At 51.9% G+C, this 25,013-nt stretch overlaps 1 protein-coding gene across 4 annotated transcripts in view; it reads right to left on the reverse strand.

The window, feature by feature from the left end:
* Nucleotides 1-17,912: 17,912 nt before the first annotated feature.
* PROSER2 (proline and serine rich 2) overlaps nucleotides 17,913-25,013 on the reverse strand; it is a 40,792-nt gene continuing 33,691 nt past the window's right edge. For all 4 annotated transcript variants that reach the window (XM_041767086.1, XM_041767084.1, XM_041767088.1 and 1 more), the window contains exons 3-4: nucleotides 23,310-23,565; nucleotides 17,913-21,233 (exon numbers count right to left, since the gene is read on the reverse strand). In XM_041767086.1, coding sequence (XP_041623020.1) covers nucleotides 20,215-21,233; nucleotides 23,310-23,565 — 1,275 coding nt within the window. In that variant the 3' untranslated portion in view covers nucleotides 17,913-20,214. The remainder of the gene's footprint in view (nucleotides 21,234-23,309; nucleotides 23,566-25,013) is intronic.

The following is a 25,013-nucleotide window of genomic DNA, read 5'->3' on the forward strand; positions in this document are numbered from 1 at the left end:
TAGCTCTGCCTGCATATTTGAACTTTCACATGACAGGAGTACAGATTTCTGTCTTAAGCCAATATTTTTTGGGTCTCAAGCAAGTTGATGTCCTACTAATGCCGCTCAAAGCTCAGATAGGCTCCCCAGGTGCCCTTTGGGTGTGATTGGTAATTCTCACATATATGAAACATCATGCTGTAAAGGCTCTGCAAGTACCAGACCCCATCTGCGTGGTCTCCAAGGGAGTGAATTTTGGAAGGAGTTTGTCGGAAAACAGAAGAGAAGACCATTCCTGGCAGCCTCCTTCCCTGCAAGCCTGCGACCACTTCCAGGCAGGCTGACTGGTCAGTGCTTCTGGATAAAGGGAACCAAACCTGGTTCTGTTTCACTCAAACTGAGGCTATTTTTATTATTATTATTATTATTATTTTAGGATTTTATTTATTTATTCATGAGAGACACAGAGAGATAGAGGCAGAGACACAGGCAGAGGGAGAGGCGGGCTGCCTGAGGGGAGCCCCATGTGGGACTCAATCCCAGGACCTCGGGGTCACGACCTGAGCCAAGGCAGACGCTCCACCACTGAGCCCCCCAGGCCTCCCTTATTGTTATTATTTTTTTAGAGAAGGAGTGAGAGCATGAGGTGGGGGGAGGGGCAGAGAGCGAGGGAGAGAGAGAATCTCAAGCTCCACGCACAGTGCAGAGCCTGAGGTGGGGCTCGATCCCACGACCCTGACATCACAACCTGAGCCAAAATCAAGAGTTGGATGTTCAACCGATTGAGCCCCCCTGGCACCCCTCAAACTGAGGTTATTTTGATAAAAACACAGCTGATAGGGGATGAAAAGCCCCAAGGGCAGGGAGCAGGACTGTGTTCTGGTTCTGACCAGGTCGCAGAGTGGCCCGGGACCAGTTTCTTTATATGTAAAGACAGAAATGACAGTGGCTGCTCCTCACAGGGCCTTGTCACCAGGGTCTGTCCTTAGGAACCTGGGAGCATTTTTTCTTTTCAAGTCTATGGCAGGTTGTATGTTTTGAAAGATGACTGCCGTCTTCGATCGGAGGCCTCCAGGAGGTTGGCTTCCGGGGAAAAATGTCCCCTCTGCTGTTGACGCAAGAATTTCTAGCTGGTGCCCCTTGTGGGTCCCTGGGGCCATCCTGCCTGTCACACAGCAGCCATGGGACCTCAGCAATTCTTGTGTTTCGTTTTAAACCTTGAGTGTGGCTGGGCCGGGCTGTCGTGAGGGCCAGCGGGTGTCATGGGGCCCAGCACAGACGAGAGGGTGTTTCCAGGCAGAGATGAGACCGTCTGTTGCCGTCACAGGCCAGGGCCGCGCAGACAGGCTCCCTGGAACAGCCGTGTGTCCCCTGCTGCTCGCCACCGATCACATGGCCTGGCCTTCTACCTCTTACTCTTAGCTTCCGTGAGGGACCCCCTCCCCTAAAATAAATGTCCTTGTCTCCCCGAAAATAACTGTCTTTTCACAAGCAATATCTACCTCTTTCGTGGGGAAGGCTTCTCCTGAATTCCTTCTCCACTTGCCCTCGTATCCCCCGTGGGTACCCGGTGCGCGAATGGGCCACAGAGGCAGCTTCTCTTCTTGAGGGGACCTTATAGATGGAAGGTCCTCAGCCCTCCGCATTTAGCCCTGATGGTCAGTCTACATATAATTCTGTTATTTTTTTCCTCTTCTGATTTCAGCGCGGAGACCTCCTGCCCAGCAGAGGACCCCGCGGTGTCATGCAGGGTCAGGGGGGCAGGGGCAGCCTGTGCTGTTTTACGTCCGACGGAGGCCAGGAGACGAGGCCCATTGCACCTGGTCCCGCTCGGTCTCAACTGTGTCTCCTGGGAAATGGGGCCAATAACTCCCATCCAGGCCCCCAAGACAAGGGGCCCCATGAACGGATCTCCCGAGCTCCCTGCCAGCCCTGGGACCTATAATTTTATGGAAGATTGACTCATCTAGAAGCGGCCTCAAACTTTTGCAGGAAAGTTGCAAGCAACATTGTCCAGATCTGTGTGGGACTGGGTTCCTGACCTGGGGCCCCGCACAGCCCTGGACATTTCAGCATTGTAATTGCACACCCCGGGCGTTCTGCTCCTGAGCACCACACCCCCGTCAGATCAGGGAGTGTGACTGCTCCGTCCCTACCGCCCAGCCACCCAGGTCCCTCCAGATGCCCCCACCGTCCCCAATTTTTTGCCCCTTTGCCAAATGGCTCCAGCAGAGAATCATGCATCACATCTGGGCACGAGCTCTCTTCAGCCCCCCACGGTCTGTAACAGTCTTGTGCTGCTTTCACGGCGTCTAGACTCGTGAGCACTGCAGACCCCGTTGGTTCTGGGGTGCCCCTCGGTGCAGGTGTTCCGATGTTCCCCCGCACCTGGATCCGGGCTCTGAACCTCATGGCGGGGGAACAGCACGGACGCCCGGAGACAGCTGCTCCATCACTGACGGAGCATTGGTTCCCTGATCAGGGTCTGTCCGCCCGGTCCCCACATGAAGCCAGTTTTCATTTATGATTATTCGGTATTTTGTGGGGAGGTACTTCGAAACCAGGGAAATAGATCCATTTATGCTCATCAAATAGTTATAGTTAATGAATGTTAAATGCAATTATAACTAATTGATATAATTAATTAACTGGCATATACGTGGACTTGTGGTTTCCTAGTCCATCCAGTGGGTTATGACTCATTATTATTATTATTATTATTATCCTTTATCTTGATGCTCAGATTGTCCCCACTGTGGTCAGTGGGAACCCAGTCCCTGTGGCTTCTGTGTCCTTTTGATGTGTCCCCATTGTTCCCTGAGCTCTTCTGGATTCTCTGGCACAAAAATAGGTCTCAGACTGATCTTGCAGTTTCCTGTTCCAACCCCTGGAACTGGCCATTCCTCTGAAAAGCCCCAAGTCTTTTGGGGGGACAGTGGATGGTGACAAAGACTGTCCTTGATCCAACTTTATTCGTGCTGCCCTGAGCTCTTGGCTCTGTGGGGCCCAGCCTGGGCTCCCTCCTGTCCTCGTGGAATCCCCTTTGGGCAAGAACCATGCTAGATCAGTTTCCCTGCCGCCACCTCCGGCCCCCACCAAGCACCCTCGCTCTCTGATCACACTCCTTGTCCCCCATCCTGGACACCTTACAATGCTGGCCTGTGCTCAGCAGGGGTTCTGTGGGGTTGTCCAGCACGAATGCCCCTTACCCTTGACTTCCCTCTTAGAGATTTCCTATCCTCTGCACCCCCCCGACCCTGCTCCTGGGGGGCAACCCCACTTGTCTTGGTTGGGGTTGGATCCCGTCTGATCGTTCTCCCCTATCACAGACCCCCCCCGAATCATCCACCGTCCTGTCCTTCACGCGTGTCACGAGCCACTTCTCTATCCCAGTGGTCAGGAGTCCACATCCGCGTGTCACGGGTGCCTGTGGTTGTTGCAGGTTGTGAGCAGCCCGTGGGAACATGTGCGTGCGAATATGTGTCTACACACATTACGTTCAGTTTATTTCTACTCCCGTCAATGTAGATGGGAAAGGCTCAGTGTCTCCAATCCCAGTCCAGCACCAGAGGGTTCACAATAGTTTCCTCGGTTCTGTGGCAGTGGCCCCTCCTGCACGGGGACAAGGCTGGCTCCCCTCGCCCTTACCATTTCGACGCCCACTGTGTGTGACTCACCTCCTGTCCCACTGCCCCCTCCTCCGTGAAGATGCCCACCGCCCCCCTGGCCTCCCTGGCTCTGGGCCACCTCCCCTCACCAGCCCTCTCCCCGCCCCACCCTGCACAGCCTGACCTTGCCCTTCCCCACCCCTGTTGCTTAGGGAAGGAGCCGGGAGGAATTGCCCATGAGAGCCTCTGACCGTGGAATCTTCCAGTCCGGGGTGATGGTCTCTGAAGCTTAGGAGCCGAAGACAACCCATGGTGATCCTCACATGCCCCGATCCCTGGGGACAGAGGCTCTCCAGCTCAGGTCATCTGTGCCCCTGTCTGTACCTCTTAAAAAGAAGAGCCGTTTGTGGCATTCAGGAGGGAACAGATCCTTTTTTTTCCATCTGTGTGTTTCCACGGTAGCTTCGGGACACCTGGGTGACCTTAGATGGGTTACATTTTAATGATCCCACCAGCTTCAGAAAATTTTCCACGTCGTCCTCCTGGTTGTGCATGCTTCTGGGAAGCAGGCTGGGTGCCAGCAGCTTCTGGTCTGGATCTGTCCAGGCGCTGCCGGGGCTCCCGGGCTCCTGTGCTTGTCTCAACAGCATGCAGAGAGACTGGCAGGCTATGCTGGGGGGTTTCTCGCAGACCCCATCACAGATTCCCCTTCCGGGGTGCAGAGAGACAGACAAGGTGCCAGGGAGCAGAAGAGACTTCAGGGAGCCCTAGTGTAGATAGCAATAGCCCCAGAGGTTACAGGGCTGGGGCCTATCCACCACGAGGCCCACGAGGCCTAACGTACAGGGATCCTCACTTGTTGGGCCGCGTCCACAGCCTGCACGATGGGCAGTCACAGTTTTGTTTGTTTGTTTGTTTGTTTTTCTAATTGTCTTTGTCTTAAAGAAGGACCTTAAATTGTCTAAGTGGTGGAGCCTGCCCCAGATCTAATGCCACGTGGATTGTGACTCCCAGCTCCTGTGTGTCCCAGAGGGGTGGGAAAGGCCCAGTGATGGGACCCTGCCCTGTCCCCCCGGGGGTTGGCAAGTGGCCTTAACGTGGCCGTCAAGAGCAATGCTCCCTGGTTCAAATCTCAGCTGTGGGATTTTGGAAGTCACCTCCTAGGACTGATGTGAGGATAAATACGCTCATTCGTGTATGTGAACTTTATCTCTACCTACCTCTGTGTCATCCGAACACACAGAGGCAGGAAGGGTCCCCAGAATGGCACCTGGATGTGTTACCTATCCATTTAGCTCTTTATAAAACACGACCAAGAAAGGTTCGTGTGTGCATGTCGTGCAGCTTGGAGAGTCCTTAGTCTTCCCCTCATTCTCCAAGGCCAAAGAATGTCCCCTAACTGCTTTATTTTTGGAAGATTTGAAAGACTCATAAAGGTTTCAGGATGTTTAGAATCTGGGATCATGATGCCAGAGAGGGGTCTGGCCTCACCCTGACACATAGGCTGCTGCACCCTGGAGACTAAGGACACCTAGCTTGGCTGTGCTGCCACCCGGCTCCCTCCCCCAGAGAAGGGACTGCCCTTCCCTGTCTCTATGAGTGAGAAAATGCGTGGACTGGTAAGGTCGGGAGGGATGAGGCTTTGGGGCATTCAGGAAGGCTGCTGGCCGATGAGATAGATAGGAACCAGCTGTGGGGAAAACCCCCCACAGAAGCCTCAGGATGGGCTTACCTGGGAGGTGCTCCGGCTTTGTCCTGGGAATTTCAAGCTCCCCACAGGAGATGGACCACGTGGGGGAATTGTGACCCCACTGGCCACTGTCCTGCCCACCCCTTTCCTTATTGCTGTAAGACCGGGTGCTAGACACTTGACTTTCATGTGCATATCTTTCTTCCCCCCTAGCCGGCCGTGGGGGGCTACAGTGAATAACAGCACAGGCTCTGGTTCTGGAACAGGCCGTCCTCCCATGAAGAAACCCTCCCCAGGTCCCAGAGCCTTCCCTCTCTCTCTATCCTGACTTCCCAGAACGTGACTTCCATGGCCAGCTCCAGCATTTCCTTTCCTCCTCCTCCTCCCTGCCCTGCTACCTGCCTTCTCTGCCCACCAGGCCACCGTTCCCCTCGCAGGACCCCGGGGCCCCAGGAGGGCTGCCGCTCTTCACCGAGTGGAGGGTAGCTATATCATTTTTGCCCCTAACAAAGCACTTCAAATAAAAGGCAACTGTGGGACGATGAGCACAGGCAGAGACTGTCCCGATCAAGGTCAGGCTTGGCTAGGGGGTCACCGAGTTCCAGCTCTAGCTGGTGCTCCCACCAGCCTGCACGGTCCGTCTTACTTCTGGCATAGGTGCAACGCTTGCTTCCCCTTGGCCCAGGCAAAGCTAATGCCTCCTTGCACCCGCCTCCGGTTGCCCCTGAGCTCCGGCTTGTCTGGGTTGGCCCAACTGTTGAGTTTTCAAGGAATTTACAGGCCGGCTGTTACACACAGCCAACATCTTAAAATTAAATGATGTTAACTCACAATTAAATAAGGGCATAAATACCCTAAATTCATTACTTCCTAATTGCATTGTTATTTTCTGTGCTCTTGATATCATGCATGTCCACTCTATCTGTGTGGTGGAAACATTGCAGACTGGCTTTTACTGCTGCACTTTGCTTTCTTTTCTTTCTTTCTTTCTTTTTTTTTTTTTAAGATTTTATTTATTTATTCATGAGAGACACACAGAGAGAGAGAGGTAGAGACACAGGCAGAGGGAGAAGCAGGCCCCACGCAGGGAGCCTGACACAGGAATCGACCCCGGAACCCCAGGACCACGTGGGGACTCAACCCGGGGACCCCAGGGATCCCCATGCACTTTGCTTTCTGACTCTATTCAGCAACATCAGCTTGGCAGCTGGGTCTTGGCCACAGTGAAGTAGTTACACCCCTGAAATGGCGAATGCTGCGAACCAGGGCTTGACCTGTTGGCTGTCTATACTTCAGAAAGTGATGTGAGAAAGGAACGTTAGTAATTCAGATTAAACTCAACAGCATATTTTGTGTCCGCAGCCATTACGTTGTGAATAATACAAAAGACGGAGGGAACATTTCTCAGCATTTGGAAACCTCACTGATTTAGCAAAGAAGTTGCTCATGTCAAAAGAGGTTTTGGTTAAGGGGCACCCAGGTGGGGCAGTCCGTGAAGCATCCGACACCGGGTTTCGGGTCAGGTTGTGATCTCAGGGTTGTAAGACTGAGCCCCGCGTCGGGCTCTGTGCTCAGCATGGAGTCGGCTTGGGGTTCTCTCTCCCTCTCCCTCTGGCCCTCCTGCTTGTACTCTCTCTTTAGGATGGATAATAGGTCCTTTTTAAAAAAAAAAAAAAGATTTCAGGGACACCTGGGTGGCTCAGCGGTTGAGCATCTGCCTTCGGCTCAGGGCGTGATCCTCGAGTCCAGGGACTGAGTCCCTCATCGGGCTCCCTGCATGGAGCCTGCTTCTCCCTCTGCCTATGTCTCTGCCTCTCTCTCATGAATAAATAAAGTCTTTACAAATAAATAAATAATAATATAAGTTTCAGTTTAATTTTTTTTTTTTTAATTTTATTTATTTATGATAGGCACACAGTGAGAGAGAGAGAGAGAGAGGCAGAGACACAGGCAGAGGGAGAAGCAGGCTCCATGCAGCGGGAGCCCGACGTGGGATTCGATCCCGGGTCTCCAGGATCGCGCCCTGGGCCAAAGGCAGGCGCCAAACCGCTGCGCCACCCAGGGATCCCTGGTTTCAGTTTAATAGATATAATTAGTATGAAAGGGAGAGAGAGTGTACGAGCAGACCACATATCAGATTTAAGGACAACAAATTTATTGGGGAGAGAGCTGATTGGGATGCAACTCTGCTTATCAACCCATGGTTGAAGGTGGGGGTTTGGCAAAAATCAATGAATGCATTCTACAAGAATCCATTGGCTGTGCATAGTATAGAGTTTTGTGTATTTCAGCAGTTTATAAATTGCATGCTACATATGCTTTATGTCAGGAAAGTTCACGATTAACATGTGTATGTATATATAGGCACGCATGACTCTTCTTATGCACACACTGCTGCCCACCCCTTTGCCCAGGCTGGCTCCAGTGCCTCTTGTGCTGCTCCTGTAGTAGACTGTGCAGTCTGCCTCCCTCCCTGAACTTCCTGAGGACAAGGACATCTCTGTAGCTCTAACACTTAATTCCATGGCACACATTAGGTACCCCTCCCCAAACATAATTAAATAATTTCTGGATTTAATAGTTGAGTGAGTGACGGTGATGTGTGCACTCTCCATGTGTTTTTCCCTTCCTGGGGAGGGACTGTGTTCCAGGCCCTCGCATGCTGGGGTATGGCCATGTGATGAGGTCAGCTGGCTATGGTGTGTGTGGTAGGAGTGATGCCAGCCCCTTTCAGACAAGACCTTCCAGAAGCTTCTTCCTTCCCTGCCGCAGGGACCCCGGAGGCCAAGTATTCCTGATCGGGTAGTCACATGACAGAGATCCTGACCACGAAGTGACTGAGTAAAAGAAACTTTTATTTTATTCAGCCACTAAGATCATGGGGTTTACTTGTTACCACAGCAGAGGCTAACCTATCCTGACTAATCAAACTAAGGCAGCTGGTGACTGGGCTGCATAGCTTGTTAGTGGCGGGGCCGGGGCCAAGAGCCCATCTTCGTTTTCCCTATACATACTGCCTCCCGGGGATCCCTGGGTGGTGCAGCGGTTTGGTGCCTGCCTTTGGCCTGGAGACCCGGGATCGAATCCCACATCGGGCTCCCGGGCATGGAGCCTGCTTCTCCCTCTGCCTGTGTCTCTGCCTCTCTCTCTCTCTCTCTCTCTCTCTGTGACTATCATAAATAAATAAATTTAAAAAATGAAAAAAATAAAAAATACATACTGCCTCCCAAACACTTTTTTGGAAGTAGAGAATAAAGTGTGAATCCAGGACGACTCTTGTTCAAAGCCCCATTTCAGAGGATAACTGGTTAGGACCCACTCATGGTGAGCCCGCCTGAGGCTACCAGCCCAGCAAGCACGTCCACCAAACACCCTCCTTCATTAGAGGATCAGCAGGTATGGCCGGTGTGTGGGATTCAGCCTCCCATTAACTGTCATTAGCCTGGCTGATGTTTCACCCACAAGCACCCCTCCCTGGTCCTGTCATTTACCACTTCCCTCTGAGCGTATCTGAACAGGTCTGGGACTTGAAGGGAGAGAGAACCAGTTTTGGAAATGATGCTCTCAGGGCATAGAACTCAAGTCTCAAAGGCAAGCAAAAATAAATAAATAAATAAATAAATAAATAAATAAATAAATAAACTCCTCCCCCCATTCTCAGCTACAGAAGACTTAGCTCAGTCCCACAAACATTTGTGAAGCATGGATTATATGTCAGGTATTAGGCTATACTATAGTGTGGTACGTATAGTACGGGCTTCATACAGCTTAGTGTGCTATGGATAGTTTAGCAAATGTAGTAGCGTGTTAGCAGCATTTATGGTGTACGTATCACATAGTATAGCATTAGCGTAGCGTAGTATTGTGTTTATGGTATAATGACGTGGTATATAGTATGGCATATATTTTTTAAAGATGTAATTTATTTATTCATGAGAGACACGCACACACACAGAGGCAGAGACACAGGCAGAGGGAGAAGAAGGCTCCATGCAGGGAGCCCGACGTGGGACTCAATCCCGGGACTCCAGGATCACGCCCTGGGCCGAAGGCAGCCACTCAACTGCTAGCCACCCGGGCGTCTCTATAGTATAGCATATTGTGTATAGCATAGCATAGTATGTATGGTGCGGTGTGTAGAGTGTACATATAGCTCAGTGTGCCACAGTATAGTACGTACAGTACAGTGCGCAGAGTGTGGTGGGGCATTGGTTTAGCACAGTACAGTATGTATGGAGTAATCCGTAGGTTGCATACATAGCAGTAAACTCTGCTCTGTCGTACATGCTATGCTATGCTCCGCTATGCTATTTACGCAGTACTATACTACGTGGCACGTAGAGCATAGTGCGGTACGTATAGCATTAACAGCGATGTATGGTGCATACAGATAGCATAGCATGTATAATACGTATATTATTACTATAACATAGCATAGTAGTCTTTTTGTCTTTTTCCCCCTGAAAGTTTGGCACTTTTTGCATTCTTTGACTGCAAACCAGCATTCTGGAACCATCTGTTTGAAGTAACAGAGCCCTGCGTGGTGGGGTGATGTGGGGGGTGAGCTGGTATGTACCCGACCCTACCTATGTGCCACGACACCACCTTCACCTCCCTTGGCCCCCCACACCCTCCTTTGTCAGGCACTCCCTCCCTGGTGTCTGCTTACCCCTCTCCCTAAAGCACTGCTCTTGGCTTTGTGGTTTCTTTCTGTTTTGGCCACGGGGATGTAAGCCCACCAAGTGTCTTATTTTGTGCTCTGTCTCTGTTCTGGGGTCTCCCCAGCGTCTAGAGAGTGTTTGCTGAATGGCAGGGCCTTGCACCCCTGCCTCACACCATATCTCATACCAGGACCAGTGGCTGATGGCCCCTCACAGGTGCCCTCCCCTCCTGACCTCTCTAGTTCCTCTGTGCCTCTGATTTTCATATAGGCTGTGACCTCTGCCTGAGACAGTCTACCCATTGACTCTGGCATGCCCTTCCCTGCCCACTGCCTCCCATCCTCTGTCCCCTGGCCCTCATACGTCCCCTGTCACAATACTGTCCTACCTTCTTGCAATTCCTGTGTTTCTTCTTCTTGGGCTGCCAGCTTGGGAGCATGGGTCTGTGTGTGCCCTGCTCACCTCCCTATCCTTAGCCCCGAGGATAGCACATAGTAGGTGCTCAAATAGTCAAAGGATGAACAGTGGATGCTGATCACAGCCAACCTGTGACCTCTTGGTCCATTCAAGGGAGACCTAGAGATGCAGTGGTGCATGGATATAGGCTTCTTTTCTGGGTGCAGGTGCCCTCCGATCCTCTCCCCGTAGCCATTCTGGGCAGCACCAAAAGAATGGCCCATGTCTACTATTTTTTCTGTCACCCCATACCTCTCTCTCTTCCTCAAATGGGGTTGTCTGCTTCCTCAATTATAAAAATAACATACATTCATTGTAAGACTTCTGAGCTACTTTTGTCTTTCAGTGTTGACACACCTAGTCTATATAGGAGCTATTAATTGAACACCTACTATGTGCAGGTGCTATGCCAGGCACTGGGGATGCACATAGTAGAGCAGGGTCCCTACCTTCCAAAATATTACATTCAGCACCTATTGTGCATTTTAGGTTACCCTCCCCAGCTGTGCACCCTAGAAGGCGGGGCCTGTTTTCCGTTCGCTAGTCCAGTGCATCAGATTCACGTACATGGAGGCTGTTAAAACCAGACTCCTGGTTCCCACCTCCAGAGTGTCTCATTCAGACTTGAGGTGAGTCTGCTAATTTGCATTTCTAACAAATTTCCTGATGATGTTCGTTCTGCCGGCCTGGGGAACCACACTTTGAGAACCACTGCCCAAGACCACACCACTCTTACAGTTTTCAGAAGCTACACACATCCATTATCTTGTTCAGTCTCTCAGAATCTCTCGCCCGAGTATGATAAGCACACACAGCTGGTGAGGGCCAAGATGGGCTCTTAAGCCCAGGTCTTCCTATGGGAGGCTGCCCCCTCTCTTAGTGGCACTGGGTGGCACCTGCAAAATCCCCACCACCACAGGAGTGCCAAGAAGGTTACGTACGATGAGTCCGGTCAGAGCAAGGGGGCATCAAATCACAGAGGAAAGCTCCAGAAGGACATTTCTTGGATGGAGGGATGCAAGGTCTAGTACTGTGCTCCGGAAGGAGAACTGGCTTGGGTCACAATGCAGTGAGCAACAGTGACTTGGTGGAAGAGCTAGCTACTGGACCCCTCCACCTAGAATGCAGAGGAAGGCTGAAGTAGTGCCACAAGGGAAGGGAACTGGCCCAGGAGCCCCCTGACCTGAGGCAGGTGTGACTGGGGCCTGGATCACTCCACCTGCTTCCCGGCAGCCTCTCCGGAAGCTCTGGCTGAAGAGCGCCCGCCTCCTTGAAGTCTGCCCTGGCACCTCCCTCAGCCAGAACTGGCTGGGAGTGTGCTGGGTAGGATGGAAAGTCTGAGGGCCGCAGTCTGGCCAGCCCAGCAACTCAAAATAAGCACTTCCTCCTGGGCAGTGAGGCGGCCAAGGGGCTCTGACTGGACAATCCTTCAGTGTTCTCTGGAGCCTTTTGGGCGCTAGTCTGGGCTGGGCACTTCCTCATCTGGGAGGAGGCCCTGGGAGGTGGCGAGAGAGCCCAGCTCTGAGAGGAGCTCTGTGAGTCCAAGGGGAAAGGAAAGGAGACGTGGAAAAGTGTGGACTTGCAAGAGGGAGTCCTCTGATGTTGTGTATCTAAGCAGGAAGCCAGACCTACCCAGCTCTGGAGAAGGAAAATAAACTCTGGAGACCTATATTTAGAAAGTGGCAAAATTCTGTTTCTCAATTGGCAGTGGAGCTTAAGTCTAAAACTCGCTTCCCTGCTGAAATAACCACTGGACTACATGTAGGAATGGGACTGTGGTGAGTGGTGGTATCTGAATGGGGCTGTGAGGCTGGTGCCTGCTTATCCTTCATGTTGCTGGACTTGCACAGGCCATTCCAGAAGGCTCTATAGGAATTCTGGCACAGATTTTGTGGTGGTAACGATGATGGAGGTAGAGATGGGGCGAATGATGATGATCAGATAATGGTGATGGTGACAATGATGATGGTGATGGTGATGATGGTGCTGATGGTGATGGTGATGGTAATGGTGGTGATGATGGTGGGAATGATGGTGATGACAATGGTGATGATGGTAATGGTGATGATGGTGGCACTGGTGGTGGTGGTAGGCCAGGCCTACACTTGGCATATGTGATCTCATTCAGTCCTACAACAACCTTAGGAGTGAGTATGGGTCACCACCCACTTTTTTCAGGTGAAGAAAGTGAGGCTCAGAGAAGTTAAGTCACACAGCCAACAGTCATAGGGCTTGGATTCAAACTCAGGTCAGGGTAACCACAAAGCCCACTCTATATGAACCCATCACAAAATCTCAGATTTGGAAGGGGTGCCACCGAGTACAGTTCCTGCTACTTTCCTGTCCCAGAGTGCTGGCACAGTCTCTGCTTGCACACCTCTGTGGAGATGGGGCTCACACTCCCATGAACAGTTCTTCCCTCAGCTCAAAGCCCCTAAAGTTCCCCTGTATGGAGCTGAAATCTGTCCTGTGTAATCTCTGTGGCTGCACAGAATTCCCTGTTCTGGAGGCAGGTCTCATCGCCTCTCAAGTCTTTTCTCTCTGCGGTTTCCACTCCCATGGTCCTCTCAGCGGTCTCTGCTCCTCATGAAGCCCTTTGGGTTTCAGTGTGGAGTCTGGAATCGGGCAGAGTGCACTTCGGGCAAAATATACCTTTGAAAGTGGATCTGATTTCTAGAAATAGCAAGTGATCATTTGGAATCATTGTGCACGTGGATGATGCAGCTAAGAGGAAAAAACTGGTTTGAAAGATAAACTTGAATGATTTTGAAATCTGGCCCAAATTAGCACTGAAAGAAGTCATTCCTGGAAGAAATGTACCAAAACACAGCTTAAAACACCAGCAACATTCATTATTAGAGGCAGCGAAGAGCCTTTCAAGGTAAGGAGATGCCCAGTTCTCTGAGAGCTGGTGTGTCCCAGTAAAATGTAGACAAAGCATCAACAATGGCACCTACAGGGCAGCCTGGATGGCTCAGCGGTTTAGCGCCACCTTCGGCCCGGGGCCTGATCCTTGAGACCCCGGATCAAGTCCCGCATTGGGCTCCCTGCATGGAGCCTGCTTCTTCCTCTGCCTGGGTCTCTGCCTCTCTCTTTCTGCATCTCTCTGTGTGTCTCTCATGAATAAATAAATAAAATATTAGACAAAACAAACAAACAATGGCACCTACAAATGTTGGCAGACGTGTAACAATTTCCAACACGACCAGGGAAGGACCACCAGCTCGTGCTGCTGTTGTGTCCTGCGTGAAACATGCCTAGAGATTTAACATGGTGGGATCAAGTCTGGCCCCAGCACCCTCCAGCACGGCTCCCACCCTGAGCTGGGTGGTCTTGGGCAGAGGGCGAGGCTGAGGCCAGGCGTGGGCCTCCCCTCTCCCTTGCCCTGCTTGGAGCACTGCTGCTTGGGGCAGCTGGGTCCCAGACTTGCCACCGAAGCCCGGCCGCCTTTCCAGTAGCAACCACAACTTCAGAGGACTGCCAAGGAGCCGATTGGGCAATGTCCCCGGTGATCGTGGCTGTGTGTGCGTGGGAGTCTTGCACACGGGGGTGTTGGAAACCATGACTGGCAATTCCGGATTCCAGAAGCAAGTCCTGAAGGAGGGAGTGGAGGGAGGGGGCCAAAGGACCTGCTTTGAACTGGATCCCCTGAGGCGCAGGTCACATGCAGCGGCAGGTTCAAGCAACCCCAGGCAGGGGAACACAACTCACTTCCCTTTCCTCTTTTCCAGAAGCTCTGTGCGGCCCACTGGAATGATCCTTCCACCAAGCCTGACTGCGGAAATAGCACGGTCCTCACCTGCCTTCCCTGCATTCCCTGAAGACGCCCTATAAACTCAGATCCCTATAAACTGGGGCCTAGCTCTAAGTCAGGGACCAGCCTAGCGAGTGGGGGGCAGACAGGACACTGGAGGAAGGGGCTCCATGGGGACAGGAAGGGCTCTGTGGAGGAGAAATGGGATGGTGGGGGTCGTGACACCAAGGAGGGTCAGCCCTCTCCACACTTGGGGGAGGGGACGGCTGGAAGGCCTGGTGCCGCATGGGCAGCATCCTAGATGGTGCGGGAAGCAGGGAGTTTGCACGCCATGCAACCAGGGTGTAGATGCATTGCCCTCCCCGGGGAGTCCCTTGTGAGGGGGACAGAAGTCTGCATTTTCTCATCTGTAAGAGGTCCTCATACCCCCACTGGGCAGGCAGTCCTGAGGAAGAGGTGGGAACCTGTGGCACCTCTGGCACCATGGGCCATACGGGAGGGACGCAAAGCCTCGCCTGGTGAATCGCTGGTATCAAGACTACCCTATGGCTCCCAAATTGGTTCACCTCCCAAGCTTCACGAATTACTAGTTTCAGACAACTGCCTCCCATCACTAACATCTCAGCTGAGCTCATCTGGTCTTGGAGATGCAGCCTGAAGAATAAAGGGCCTTACAAGAAGTTTCACAAACACCTGGCCTGGAGTCGGGGAGAGGCTGCTGGGGGCGCCCCAGGGCTGGGGCTGGAAAACAGGCCCCGGGGAGGTGAGGCTCCTCAGCCAGCACAGCAAGCCTGGCCCCGGAGAGGCACTTCCTGAACTTTCCTGCTCTTTGAAATTGTCTTCACAAGGCAAAGGTTATTTCCCCCAACTTCAAAACGCTCAGACACCAAAGGATGTCTGAGTGACCGGATAAATTCTGTCCTGTTTCACGGACTGGGAAGCTGGGTCCCACAGGAGGACCAGTTGGAAGCAGAAGAGACCTTTATGTCGTTAGCATCCCAGTAACTCCTGAGGAGTTATGTGATTTTTACAACGACCATGGGGACCTGAAGGCATCTTTGGTAACAAGGGCAAGCCTCTTGTGCTGCATGTCCCTGCGCTCAAGGGACACATACCACTCAGCAGTGATCACCGAATGTCCTGGACGGAAACCCACCAGTGGCCTAGAAGCGAGCGTGCATGCACCTGCCAGTGTACACACGTGTGTGCGCACACGGCCCCTTGTCCTCTGGAGCCTCTCTGCCTGACACACAGATTCCTTGTTCGCTCACCCCACCCCTTTAAGTTATTTCCAGGACTTAAGTTATTACCCTTGGCAGCTGTGCCTCACACACAAATCTCGGGAGGCTGGTTTATGAAGTGTGACGTGTTGATCAACGACTAAGTCTCATTAACCTCTGCTTGTGAACGTGCATTCCTACCTCGGGCCCGGGGCCCGACTGGCACAGCCACAGCCTTCACTGCAGGTGTGGGGTGGGGCTGACCCCCGAGTCCTGAACCTAAGCCGCCAGGCTAGCAGCTCCAGCACCCAGAAAGTAGACCCTGAGGCCCTCCACAAAACTAGGGTGGCCTTCCCCTTGGAAATGTTCTCTGAACCTCAGAGACCTGTTCAGCTGGGGAAAGAGCTGGCCTCAAGGACCGTGAAGAAGCAGTGGGAACCAGGGAAACCTATATGGAACTCAGCCGTCGAGGCAGGGAGATTCCTTCTGACTTGGCTTCGCTCTGGATCCTGGCACATCCCCAGAGTGGAAGGGCCCGTGGGGCCCCAAGGCAGAGAGGTCTGGGGACTGCCAAGGAATCCATCCAAGGCAGGAAACAACTCTAGGAGGCGTCCCAGGCTTGGCCAGTCCTAACTTAGGGCCACCAGTGGTTCCCCCACCCAGCTTCGAAAACACATGCTGGCTACTTTGGCTCTCTGGGTCATTTCTGGAAATCACCCTGTTTCTGCACCTTTAGCTCATTGTTGGATAGAAAGTTCATCCGATTCAGATGATAAGGAGAAGCCGGGCTGGCAGGGTGGGTGCGAAGATGGTATGGGGGTTGGGGGAGACAGGCTCTGCGGGTCTCCCGGGGGTCGGTGGCCCCGGGGGCCTCCCTGGAAGGACAACAGCCAGGACAGAGCCAGCCTGCTGGTGATGGCAGGGGGTGGCATTTCTGAAGTCTTATGAGTTCGGAATCTGTAGGGAAGAGTTTCATTATCTGTTTTGAAAGAAAGAGACATTTTAGAAGGACTGCGAAGACTGTCACACACAAGGCTGACCATTTACGCTGAGGGTGGTGGCCTTGGGTCATTATGCCCTCATGCCTGGCCTTCCCTCTTGTGGGCAGGTGGATTTCTCCCCCAGCAGTGCCCTTGGGGAAAACGGAGAGAACCCGGCAGGACGGGGAAGCAGGGCCTGGATGACTGGGACAGTCAGCTAGGGGGCAGGTGGCCACATTCCGGGCCCAGCCCCAGGCCCGCGGCCCTCCTCCGCCAACTCGAGTCCCTGAGTCCCCGTCTTCCCAGGACGCGGCTTACGGCCCTGCCTTCTCCTTTCTCAGGTATCTGAAAGCAGGGCTTGTCCAGCGAGCAGATTAGAAAAGGATATGCCAACTTGTTCCCATACTTGAAAGCTGGAGAAAGCCTCGCCGTGAAAAGAACAAACAGAACCTGTTTGGTGGCTTGTCATTGCGGTGACAACACGAACCTTTCACAGGTGAGCACTGCTCCCCCGCCCCCCCTCCTCCTGGGCGGGCGGGGCCGTGGGGGGAAAAACACAGCCACCGGCTCCCCAGCCCTTAGGGAACTCAAGGGTTTGATGACAAACATTTAAGAACCCAAGGGACAGCCGAGGGAGAAAAGTTTATTAAAACTTGTCCGGGTCATAGAGAAACACTCCTGGAGAAGACAATGCCTCCTTTTGTCACCTCCATCAGGGCGACGGTGCTTCTCGATAAGAGCATATTGTTTTCATATTTATCTTAGTTCTCGCTCTGCGTTCCTCCTGAATAAACATAAAGAGCTGATTTCGGAGATCACATGCGTCAAAAATATCCCAACCAAACCCACTGAAGGGTCAAAGTCCCCGTGGCCAGAGCTGTACGAGTGTCATGAAGAGAACCCCTCTCTGAGTTCTTACAGATAAAAAGGCCAATCCTCAGGATCTGCCGAGGCCTCACGCATCAACCCCATGAAAACGGGGAGCCCACCCACGGGGAGTTAGGGGTGAAGAACCCTGTACCGTCCATGTCCACGTGTGCAGCTCGGGGAAGACACAAGAGCAGGAGGGCTCAGGCCCGGCCCGCCTTGTGCACCTGCACGGACTCAGGATGCCCTGTGTCTTCTCTCCTCTTCCACCACTTAGGGTCTCCTAAGAGGATGACGCCAGCTGGGGCGAGAAAAGCAAAGGTCGGCCTTTCTCTCACTTCTGTGCAGATTCGCAAGCGCAGAGGAGCCACAGAGCGGAGCGGGGTTGGAAGAGGGCTCAGAACAGATGTGGTTACTCTGGTCTCTGCGGAGTATTACTGTGTGCAGAGGAGACTCCAGGCTGGGTGCGTGTACCTCTCCTAAAAGCAAAGAATTCTTTTTTCTGGATTTTAAGTATTAAGATGAAGAGTTTCATAAAAATGGAGAGTGAGGTACAGCTATCACTTTAAAAAGAAAAAAAAAACAACTGGACACTTCAAAAGTCATCTTTTCTTTCTTTTTTTTTTTTTTTTTAAGATTTATTCATTTATTTATGATAGAGAGAGAGAGAGAGGCAGAGATACAGGAGGAGGGAGAAGCAGGCTCCATGCTGGGAGCCCAACACGGGACTCGATCCCAGGACTCCAGGATCACTCCCTGGGCCAAAGGCAGGTGCCAAACCACTGAGCCACCCAGGGATCCCCGATCTTTTCTTTTCATTACAGTTTTGCTTGGAAATGTGGTCCTTAACCTTGAAGACGACCCCTTGTGAGTGTCCTATCACGTAGTTACGGTGAGGGAGCTAATGACTCTCTGCAAACTAGATGTTTGCGTTAACATGATACGGACACATACAGGTTACTTCATTAGCAGCTATCGTTGGAACCTCATGCAAAACGCATGGCTTTAATTACTAGGGTTTTGGGCACAAGAAATGGCCAGGGTAATTATGAATAAATAGGAGGGGAGGATAGAACCATTTAAAAGAAAAATAAATGAGCGTTAAGTATAAAATGCAAAAACAAAGCTGTTTGTAACTTAAGATAAATCTCTAAAATTTATTTTTCAAAAACGTCATTATGAGAACAAATATACTAATATAGTGTCTCGTTCACCTTAATCACAACAAAGTCATAGGACAGCATAAAAGAGATAATTCTCGTACGTAAAGGATATTTAAAACGTCAGCCACATCAAGACCCTCTATTCTGAAACACTGTGTACGGCATCTCACTCTGTGGAAAGGTAATACAGCCCTCAAGAACTCTTCAAACAAATGCAACATAAATAGGAGTACAATAAAAACTATTTTAAAAACCTGTAAAATCAAAGCACCTATTTAAATTAAGACCATCGGGAACCTACAGGATTATTTCAGGAGGACTCAGAGACACTAAATACTGTAGTTCTAAGGGGAAAAAAATGACAATCATTTTATGTAACTTACAAGGTGAACTGAATACTATGAAAGAGGTGCTTTGCAGCACATTTAAAAGTTTTAATTTGAATAATACTCAACAGGAGGAAACCGATTCTGTGACACTGGCTGAGACATAATAACAAAAGGGCATGACTGTAACTGTGGCCCTTCCCAGTCTATTTTTAGAGGCTTAAGACTCCAGCCTTAAATAGTTTTAATAACGCTCGTGGCTACAAGTCAGCATGTAACCCACAGCCTGGGAGACGACCAGTTCTTTTCATACCGTGTAACCTAGTTTGCTGGGGTGTTTTTCCCCTTTACAACTAATCCTGAGAGATCCTGCTCACAGAACGTGAGGGATCTCAGGAACGGTTTCTGTTTCCCTCCGTTTGCTAGCTACCCTGGCGCACGCACGGCAAAGACGGGGCGATAAACTGAAATCAGGTTACGATGGGGTGATAAATCCTTAAAAACATGGAGCTACCTTGCTTTTCTGGAAGCCTACTTGGAATATCACTTTCCTTGGGTACAGAGCGACACGGGGGTGAGCAAGAAGCACTTTTGATTGTGGAGATGTGCCCTGAGAGGTACGGATCTCTGTGCCACCGTCACAGCGGGGACAGCTGCACCTGTCGAGAGAGGAAGGGCTTCCATCCTGTAGTGACTTGATAGGGTCGTGAGAAGTCTGTGTATGCGGACTAACAAACGTATGTACGTGTGAGCACACGTTTCTATAAACACGTTATGTACATGTATACACACGGTGCACGCTCACCCACGTATGTCCCAGTGACAAAAGCCCCCTGGAGGCTGACGAGACTTGCTTTCTGAAAATTACCACCTTTTCCAAATCCAACCTTTCCATTCCGCTCCCATAACTCAAAATTACAGTAAATCATACCCTGAAGGTTTCATTTCAGTTTTCAATTAAAACAACCACAACAACCAATGGGCAGACCAAATTATATCCAGAAACAAGGGCACATCCAGGGCTAAACACACCATCGTTGGCCCCTGAAAAACAAACAGGAAAACCGGAGGAGATGCTTTGAGATGTTATGGAAATTGAACGGGCATTTTCTGTTTTATTTTCGCAGGAAAGGAAGAGAAAGATCCCTTTCATCGATGACTGCGTATAAGACCTCCAACCTGGCTCGGGTGTCACGTCCTTGGGATAAAAGTCTAAGATGAGCGACTGAAGCAGTAACAAATCAGACCCAATCCCCCTCCTTCTAAATCCAAGAAAAGGTATGGCATCTAGGGTTGTGGGGGTTAGTCTCTGAGCTCCCGGAAAAAGGGAGACAGGATGTGGGGCCGGACTGTCCTGGCAGGCTCACTGAGCTCAGAGGTGGCAGGCGGCAGGCGGCCCGGACCGCGGAGTCCCGGCACCCGTCATCTGTCATCTGTCGTCCTCCACAGGGTCCACAGCCTGGGCTCCTCCCACGGGCACATCCATTCGAGGCCACCCCCGCCACCCCCGTCACAAGTTCTCCTTCAGAAGGCCGAGCTTCCGCAGGGCCTCGCGGCGGGCCTCCTCCGTGGAGCCACGGCCGGAGAACTGGACGGTGATGCCCTGGGGCCTGAAGCCCACAGCACGGGGCAGCGACCCTGAGCGCTTCCGAGCATCCTGGCTGCAGCCCGGCTGCCGGGGCTCATAGAAGCTCTTGCTGGCATCCTGGCGTGCCAGTTTGGTGGCAAGCGCCGGGTCTGCACGGAAGGTGACAGTCTTCCCAGTCGAGACCAAGGTGCTGGGCTCACTCCTGAGCACGTCGTGAATGCTCTGGAAGCCGTTGGCCAGGGGCAAGCAGTGCTCCGTCTGCACGCCTCTGGACTGCTGAGCGCCCGGCTGCAAGCCCGCCCGCGTGGACACGGCCTCCTGGGCTGGGCCCACCGGCTTGCTCGGGCCCCGCGGCCCCAGCTCCGGAGAGCTGCTCCTCCCTGGCTCGGCGGGCTCTGCCCCCGCGGCCCCTGGCGACAGGAAGGAGACACCGTTGATGTTGGCCAGGACCCGGGCCTTCCGCTCCTGCACGTTGACGGCCGCTTTGGAGATGGTCTTGTTGAACTCCTTGCCCGCGCTGTTGGTCACGCTGATGTTGCTCGGGAAGCGGTGGATCTTGGGCGCAGGCTGCGCCGCGGGTCTGGGCCACAGGCAGGGGTCCCCGTTCCGAGGGGCCCCCGAAGGCAGTGTCCTCCAGTCCCCAGGCTTGCTCTCCTTGGAGGGGGACGGGGGTGCAAATGCCTCACTTCCCGCCAGCTTCTCGGACATTTTCTGAGCGATCACCAGCGGGGTGGGGACAGAGCGGGGCAGTTTGGGGTGCTCTGCGGGAGGGGCCAGCAGCTCCTTCCTGGGGGATGTTGCGGCGGTGGCCACAGGCCGGGCTGGTGGCACGGGAGGGGCCTCTGAGGCCGCAGAGCCTGGTGAGGGAGGACCCCCCGCTTCTGGTTTCCTGCATTCCACGACGACATCGGGGGTGTCTTCCTTCGCGACAGGACCAGCCCCTGAAAAGGACACAGAATCCTCATAAGCTACCACCTTAGGTAAAAGTAAATGCACCGCATTTCCTTCTTGCTGAATTCACGAGGCCTCCAAGGGACACAGGGCCAGGGTGAGCAGCAGCACGTCCTGTCACCTACCCTCCCTGGACCAGGAGAACGTCCTGTGTGAGTCTCACCACCACCGGATGAGGAGTCCATTGGTGATGGGGAAGGTTCCAGTCTCAATGCTCTGTCCCTGGGACACACACGGAGTGTGTAGGCTGCTGGGGATGTGTGGACCAGGAGGGCATAATAACCCAGTGGATATTATTCAGCTCAGTGGTTGAGCATCTGCCTTCGTCTCAGGTCGTGATCCCAGGGTCCTGGGATCGAGTTCCCCATTGGGCTCCCTGCATGGAGCCTGTTTCTCCCTCTGCCGGTGTCTCTGCCTCTCTCTCTGTGTCTCTCATGAATAAATAAATAAAACCTTTAGAGAGAAGAAGGAAGGAAGGAAGGAAGGAAGGAAGGAAGGAAGGAAGGAAGGAAGGAAAAAAGTAAGTTGGAAATGACTTCCAGGTGTAATCATTCATCTTACGAAGAAAACGTACAATGTACTTATGTTTTAGCTTTTGGGTTTGAGCTCAGATTTTGAGCAATCTTAGAGCCCTATTTCCATAGCATGACTTTTCATATTGAGAGTATTTGAAACTCAGCTGGTTCAGGAAAACAGGAAAAGAGTGGACAAGAGTTTGGCTCAGCATCTTCCTTGTAGGTTTGCTTGATTCGGGGAGGCCGCAAAGGAGAGGCCTGCTTTTTGTCTTTTGAATCCTGTGGGAAGAGCAGAGGGAATGGACGAGGGGGGATCATCTTGCTGTTTTTTTGTGTGATTGGAAAAGATACTGGAAAAGAACACGGGCAACGGGATAAGGATGAGGTAGAAACAGAAAGGAGAGTATTTTGGCTCTTACTACAAAATACTGCCATTGTCACAAGCCTCTAGATGTATTTTTTCTCCTTTTTTTCCTTTTTTTTTTCTTTTGTGTGTGTGTGAGAGAGAAGAGAGAGAGAGAGAGAGAGAGAGAACGAATGGGAGAAAGAGAGAGAGAGCAAGGCCACATATTCCATCAAATTTCACAGACCGGGGTTCTAGACTCTACATGTGGACCCTCGTTTGCAGCCTTGTCGGCAAAGAAGAGACTGAGCTTCCTGTTGTTATCACACTTTTAGTTCCTGAAGTTAATTTGAACTGCTGATCCTTTAAAAATGCCAGATCATATACTTGTGCCAAGGGAAACACTTCCCGAGAGAAAGCCACCCCGCCCTGCCGTCCCTCGGGTGGTGTTTTCACAGTAGTTGTTTAAGTACCGGCTGGGGCAGGTGGGACAGGAGATTCTGAGGATGGAGATAAGTGAGATGAGGCTTTCAGTTGTGCAGCAGGAGATGGTGCATGGATGTACATGCAAGCAGTGCTGGGCCGCCTGCAATCGGTATCTGTTAAGATCGTAGTAAAGGCTCGATGGCTGGTGTGTTGAGGCCTACCCAGGGTTGTCTGGCACACTCAGCTGGTCTTTTTTTTTTTTTTTTTTTAAGATTTTATTTATTTATTCATGAGAGACAGAGAAAGAGAGAGAGAGGCAGAGACACAGGCAGAGGGAGAAGCAGGCTCCCTGCGGGGAGCCCAATGTGAGACTTGATCCCAGGACCCCGGGATCATGGCCTAAGCCAAAGGTAGATGCTCAGCCACTGAGCCACCCAGGCATCCCTCTTTCTTTTCTGTTCTTTTCTTTTCTTTTCTTTCTTTTCTTTTTCTTTTTTCTTTCTTTCCTTCCTTCCTTCCTTCCTTCCTTCCTTCCTTCCTTCCTTCCTTTCTCTTTCTTTTCTTTTTCTTTTTTCTTTTCTTTTCTTTCTTTTTCTTTAATATGTGTAAAGAAAGCACCTACTTGGTTGGACGCTCAAGCTGCCAAGAGCATGCCTCTGGCCTGCAAAAACCCAATGGGGCCCAATGGCGTCCATCCCGGCACACACAGGGGAAGGCCACAGTGTCCCCTGAAACACTAATGAACCAAGCCAGAGGCCTGGGGATGGGGCTTCGCTCCTCACCTGCTGTCTCGGTCGCAGCTGGGAGGCACTCAGGTTCCTCGGCCTTGGGGAGTGCTGGCTGCACCAAATCGATGACATCTCCTGGCTCTGAGGTTCCAGAAGCGCTCTCCTCCAGGGTCCCCGGAGAGTGGCAGTGTAGGCCGCTGTCACACTCGACTTGCTCCTCAAAGTCATCTTCCAGGGAATCAATGGTCTCTTCGAAAAACAGGATGACATCCTTTTCCTCATGTGTCAGGTACTTCAGGCTCTCATCATCCTACAGACACAGAAGGGATAAGACAAACAGTAGCCAGTCTGGAGAGAAAAAATAAGACGGAGCTGGGATCTGTGTAGAGCCCGGAGTGGAATCCACGGCCCTTTCAAAGTTCCCGCTGGGGAGAGTCAGCCGTTCAGGTGGCCCCACTGACAAACGTGTGTCTGTGTGTCCCTCCCCATCGAACCTGCAGGAAAAAGAACATGGCCAAGAAGCTACAGCAGATAAAGGGTCTTAGGACCTATTACCAACATCAGTCTTGTGGTTCCTGGTGAGTCAATGACCAAAGAAATCATTCTTCTTCGGACCTCCTTGGAACACTGGTCTCACCTTACTGCTCTCAGACGTCTTCCCACAACATAGCGGGGCACGTCTTTGGTTAAAGAGAGTGGCACCTACGCACACACTTCTGTCCTCTTTCTCTGGAAACCTCACCAAAACAACGAGATTGACTGATTGATTGATTGGTTGACTGAGTCATGAGAGACACAGAGAGAGAGAGGCAGAGACACAGGCAGGGGGAGAAGCAGGCAGGACTCAATCCCAGAACCCCGATGCAGGACTTGATCCCAGGACCCTGGGATCACGACCTGAGCTGAAGGCAGACACTCAACCCCTGAGCCACCCAGGTGCCCCTATTATTATTTTTTTTAAGGTGCAAATCACAAAGACAAAAATAATAGGCAAGGAGACAGCAGTAACGAAATGTGGGAAGTGAGGAAGCAGCAGGGAGCTGAGTGTCAGCCGGTGACCAACGTGCTGAGTGTCGGGGACTCGGACGCTCAGGCACCGGGGCGCAGGGCAGTGCTGGGATGGGGGGCCAGGAGGATGGTGAAAGGAGCAGAATGGGTTCAGCAGGAATGAGGTCACCCTGGCAGCAAACTCGATGTTGTTTCTTAAAGAAGGTAAAAGAGGGATGTGAAGCGGAGCTGATCATGAAGGACCGTAATGGAAATAGGATATGAGGCCAAAGCGACACCCTCTGCACAGAAGCCTGGAAGTTCTCCCTGGGGTGTCTGAAAGTCCAGGGGCCCAAAGGGGCGGACACCATGGGTTCCCCGACCAAGCAGCTCAGGAAGATCCCCCCACAGGCAGAGGCCACAGTCAACAAACCCGTGAATTTGTTGAATTTCTAATCAGCTTCTCAATGTCCTCTCTTTAAATACGTGCACACGCCGAAGGATCACCAAGCGGCTGAGAAAACCCTTCACCATGAAAGACAAACCCGAACAAACAGGACAAGAAAGCAACTTGCAAAACAAACTCTGCAGAACTGATGACAATTTCTAAAAGATTGCTATTAATGTCCCCAGAGAGATGAGGAGATACCGAACCCTCCAAGAATGTGATGCTATTTAAAAAAAAAAAAAAGAAAAGAAAAGAAAAGAAAAAAACAATCCAGAGGACCAAAAACAGCCCTTAGAAATGAACACAAGGACAGCAGCACTGAA

Source organism: Vulpes lagopus, chromosome 8, assembly GCF_018345385.1.
Source record: "Vulpes lagopus strain Blue_001 chromosome 8, ASM1834538v1, whole genome shotgun sequence".
NCBI lineage: Eukaryota > Metazoa > Chordata > Mammalia > Carnivora > Canidae > Vulpes > Vulpes lagopus.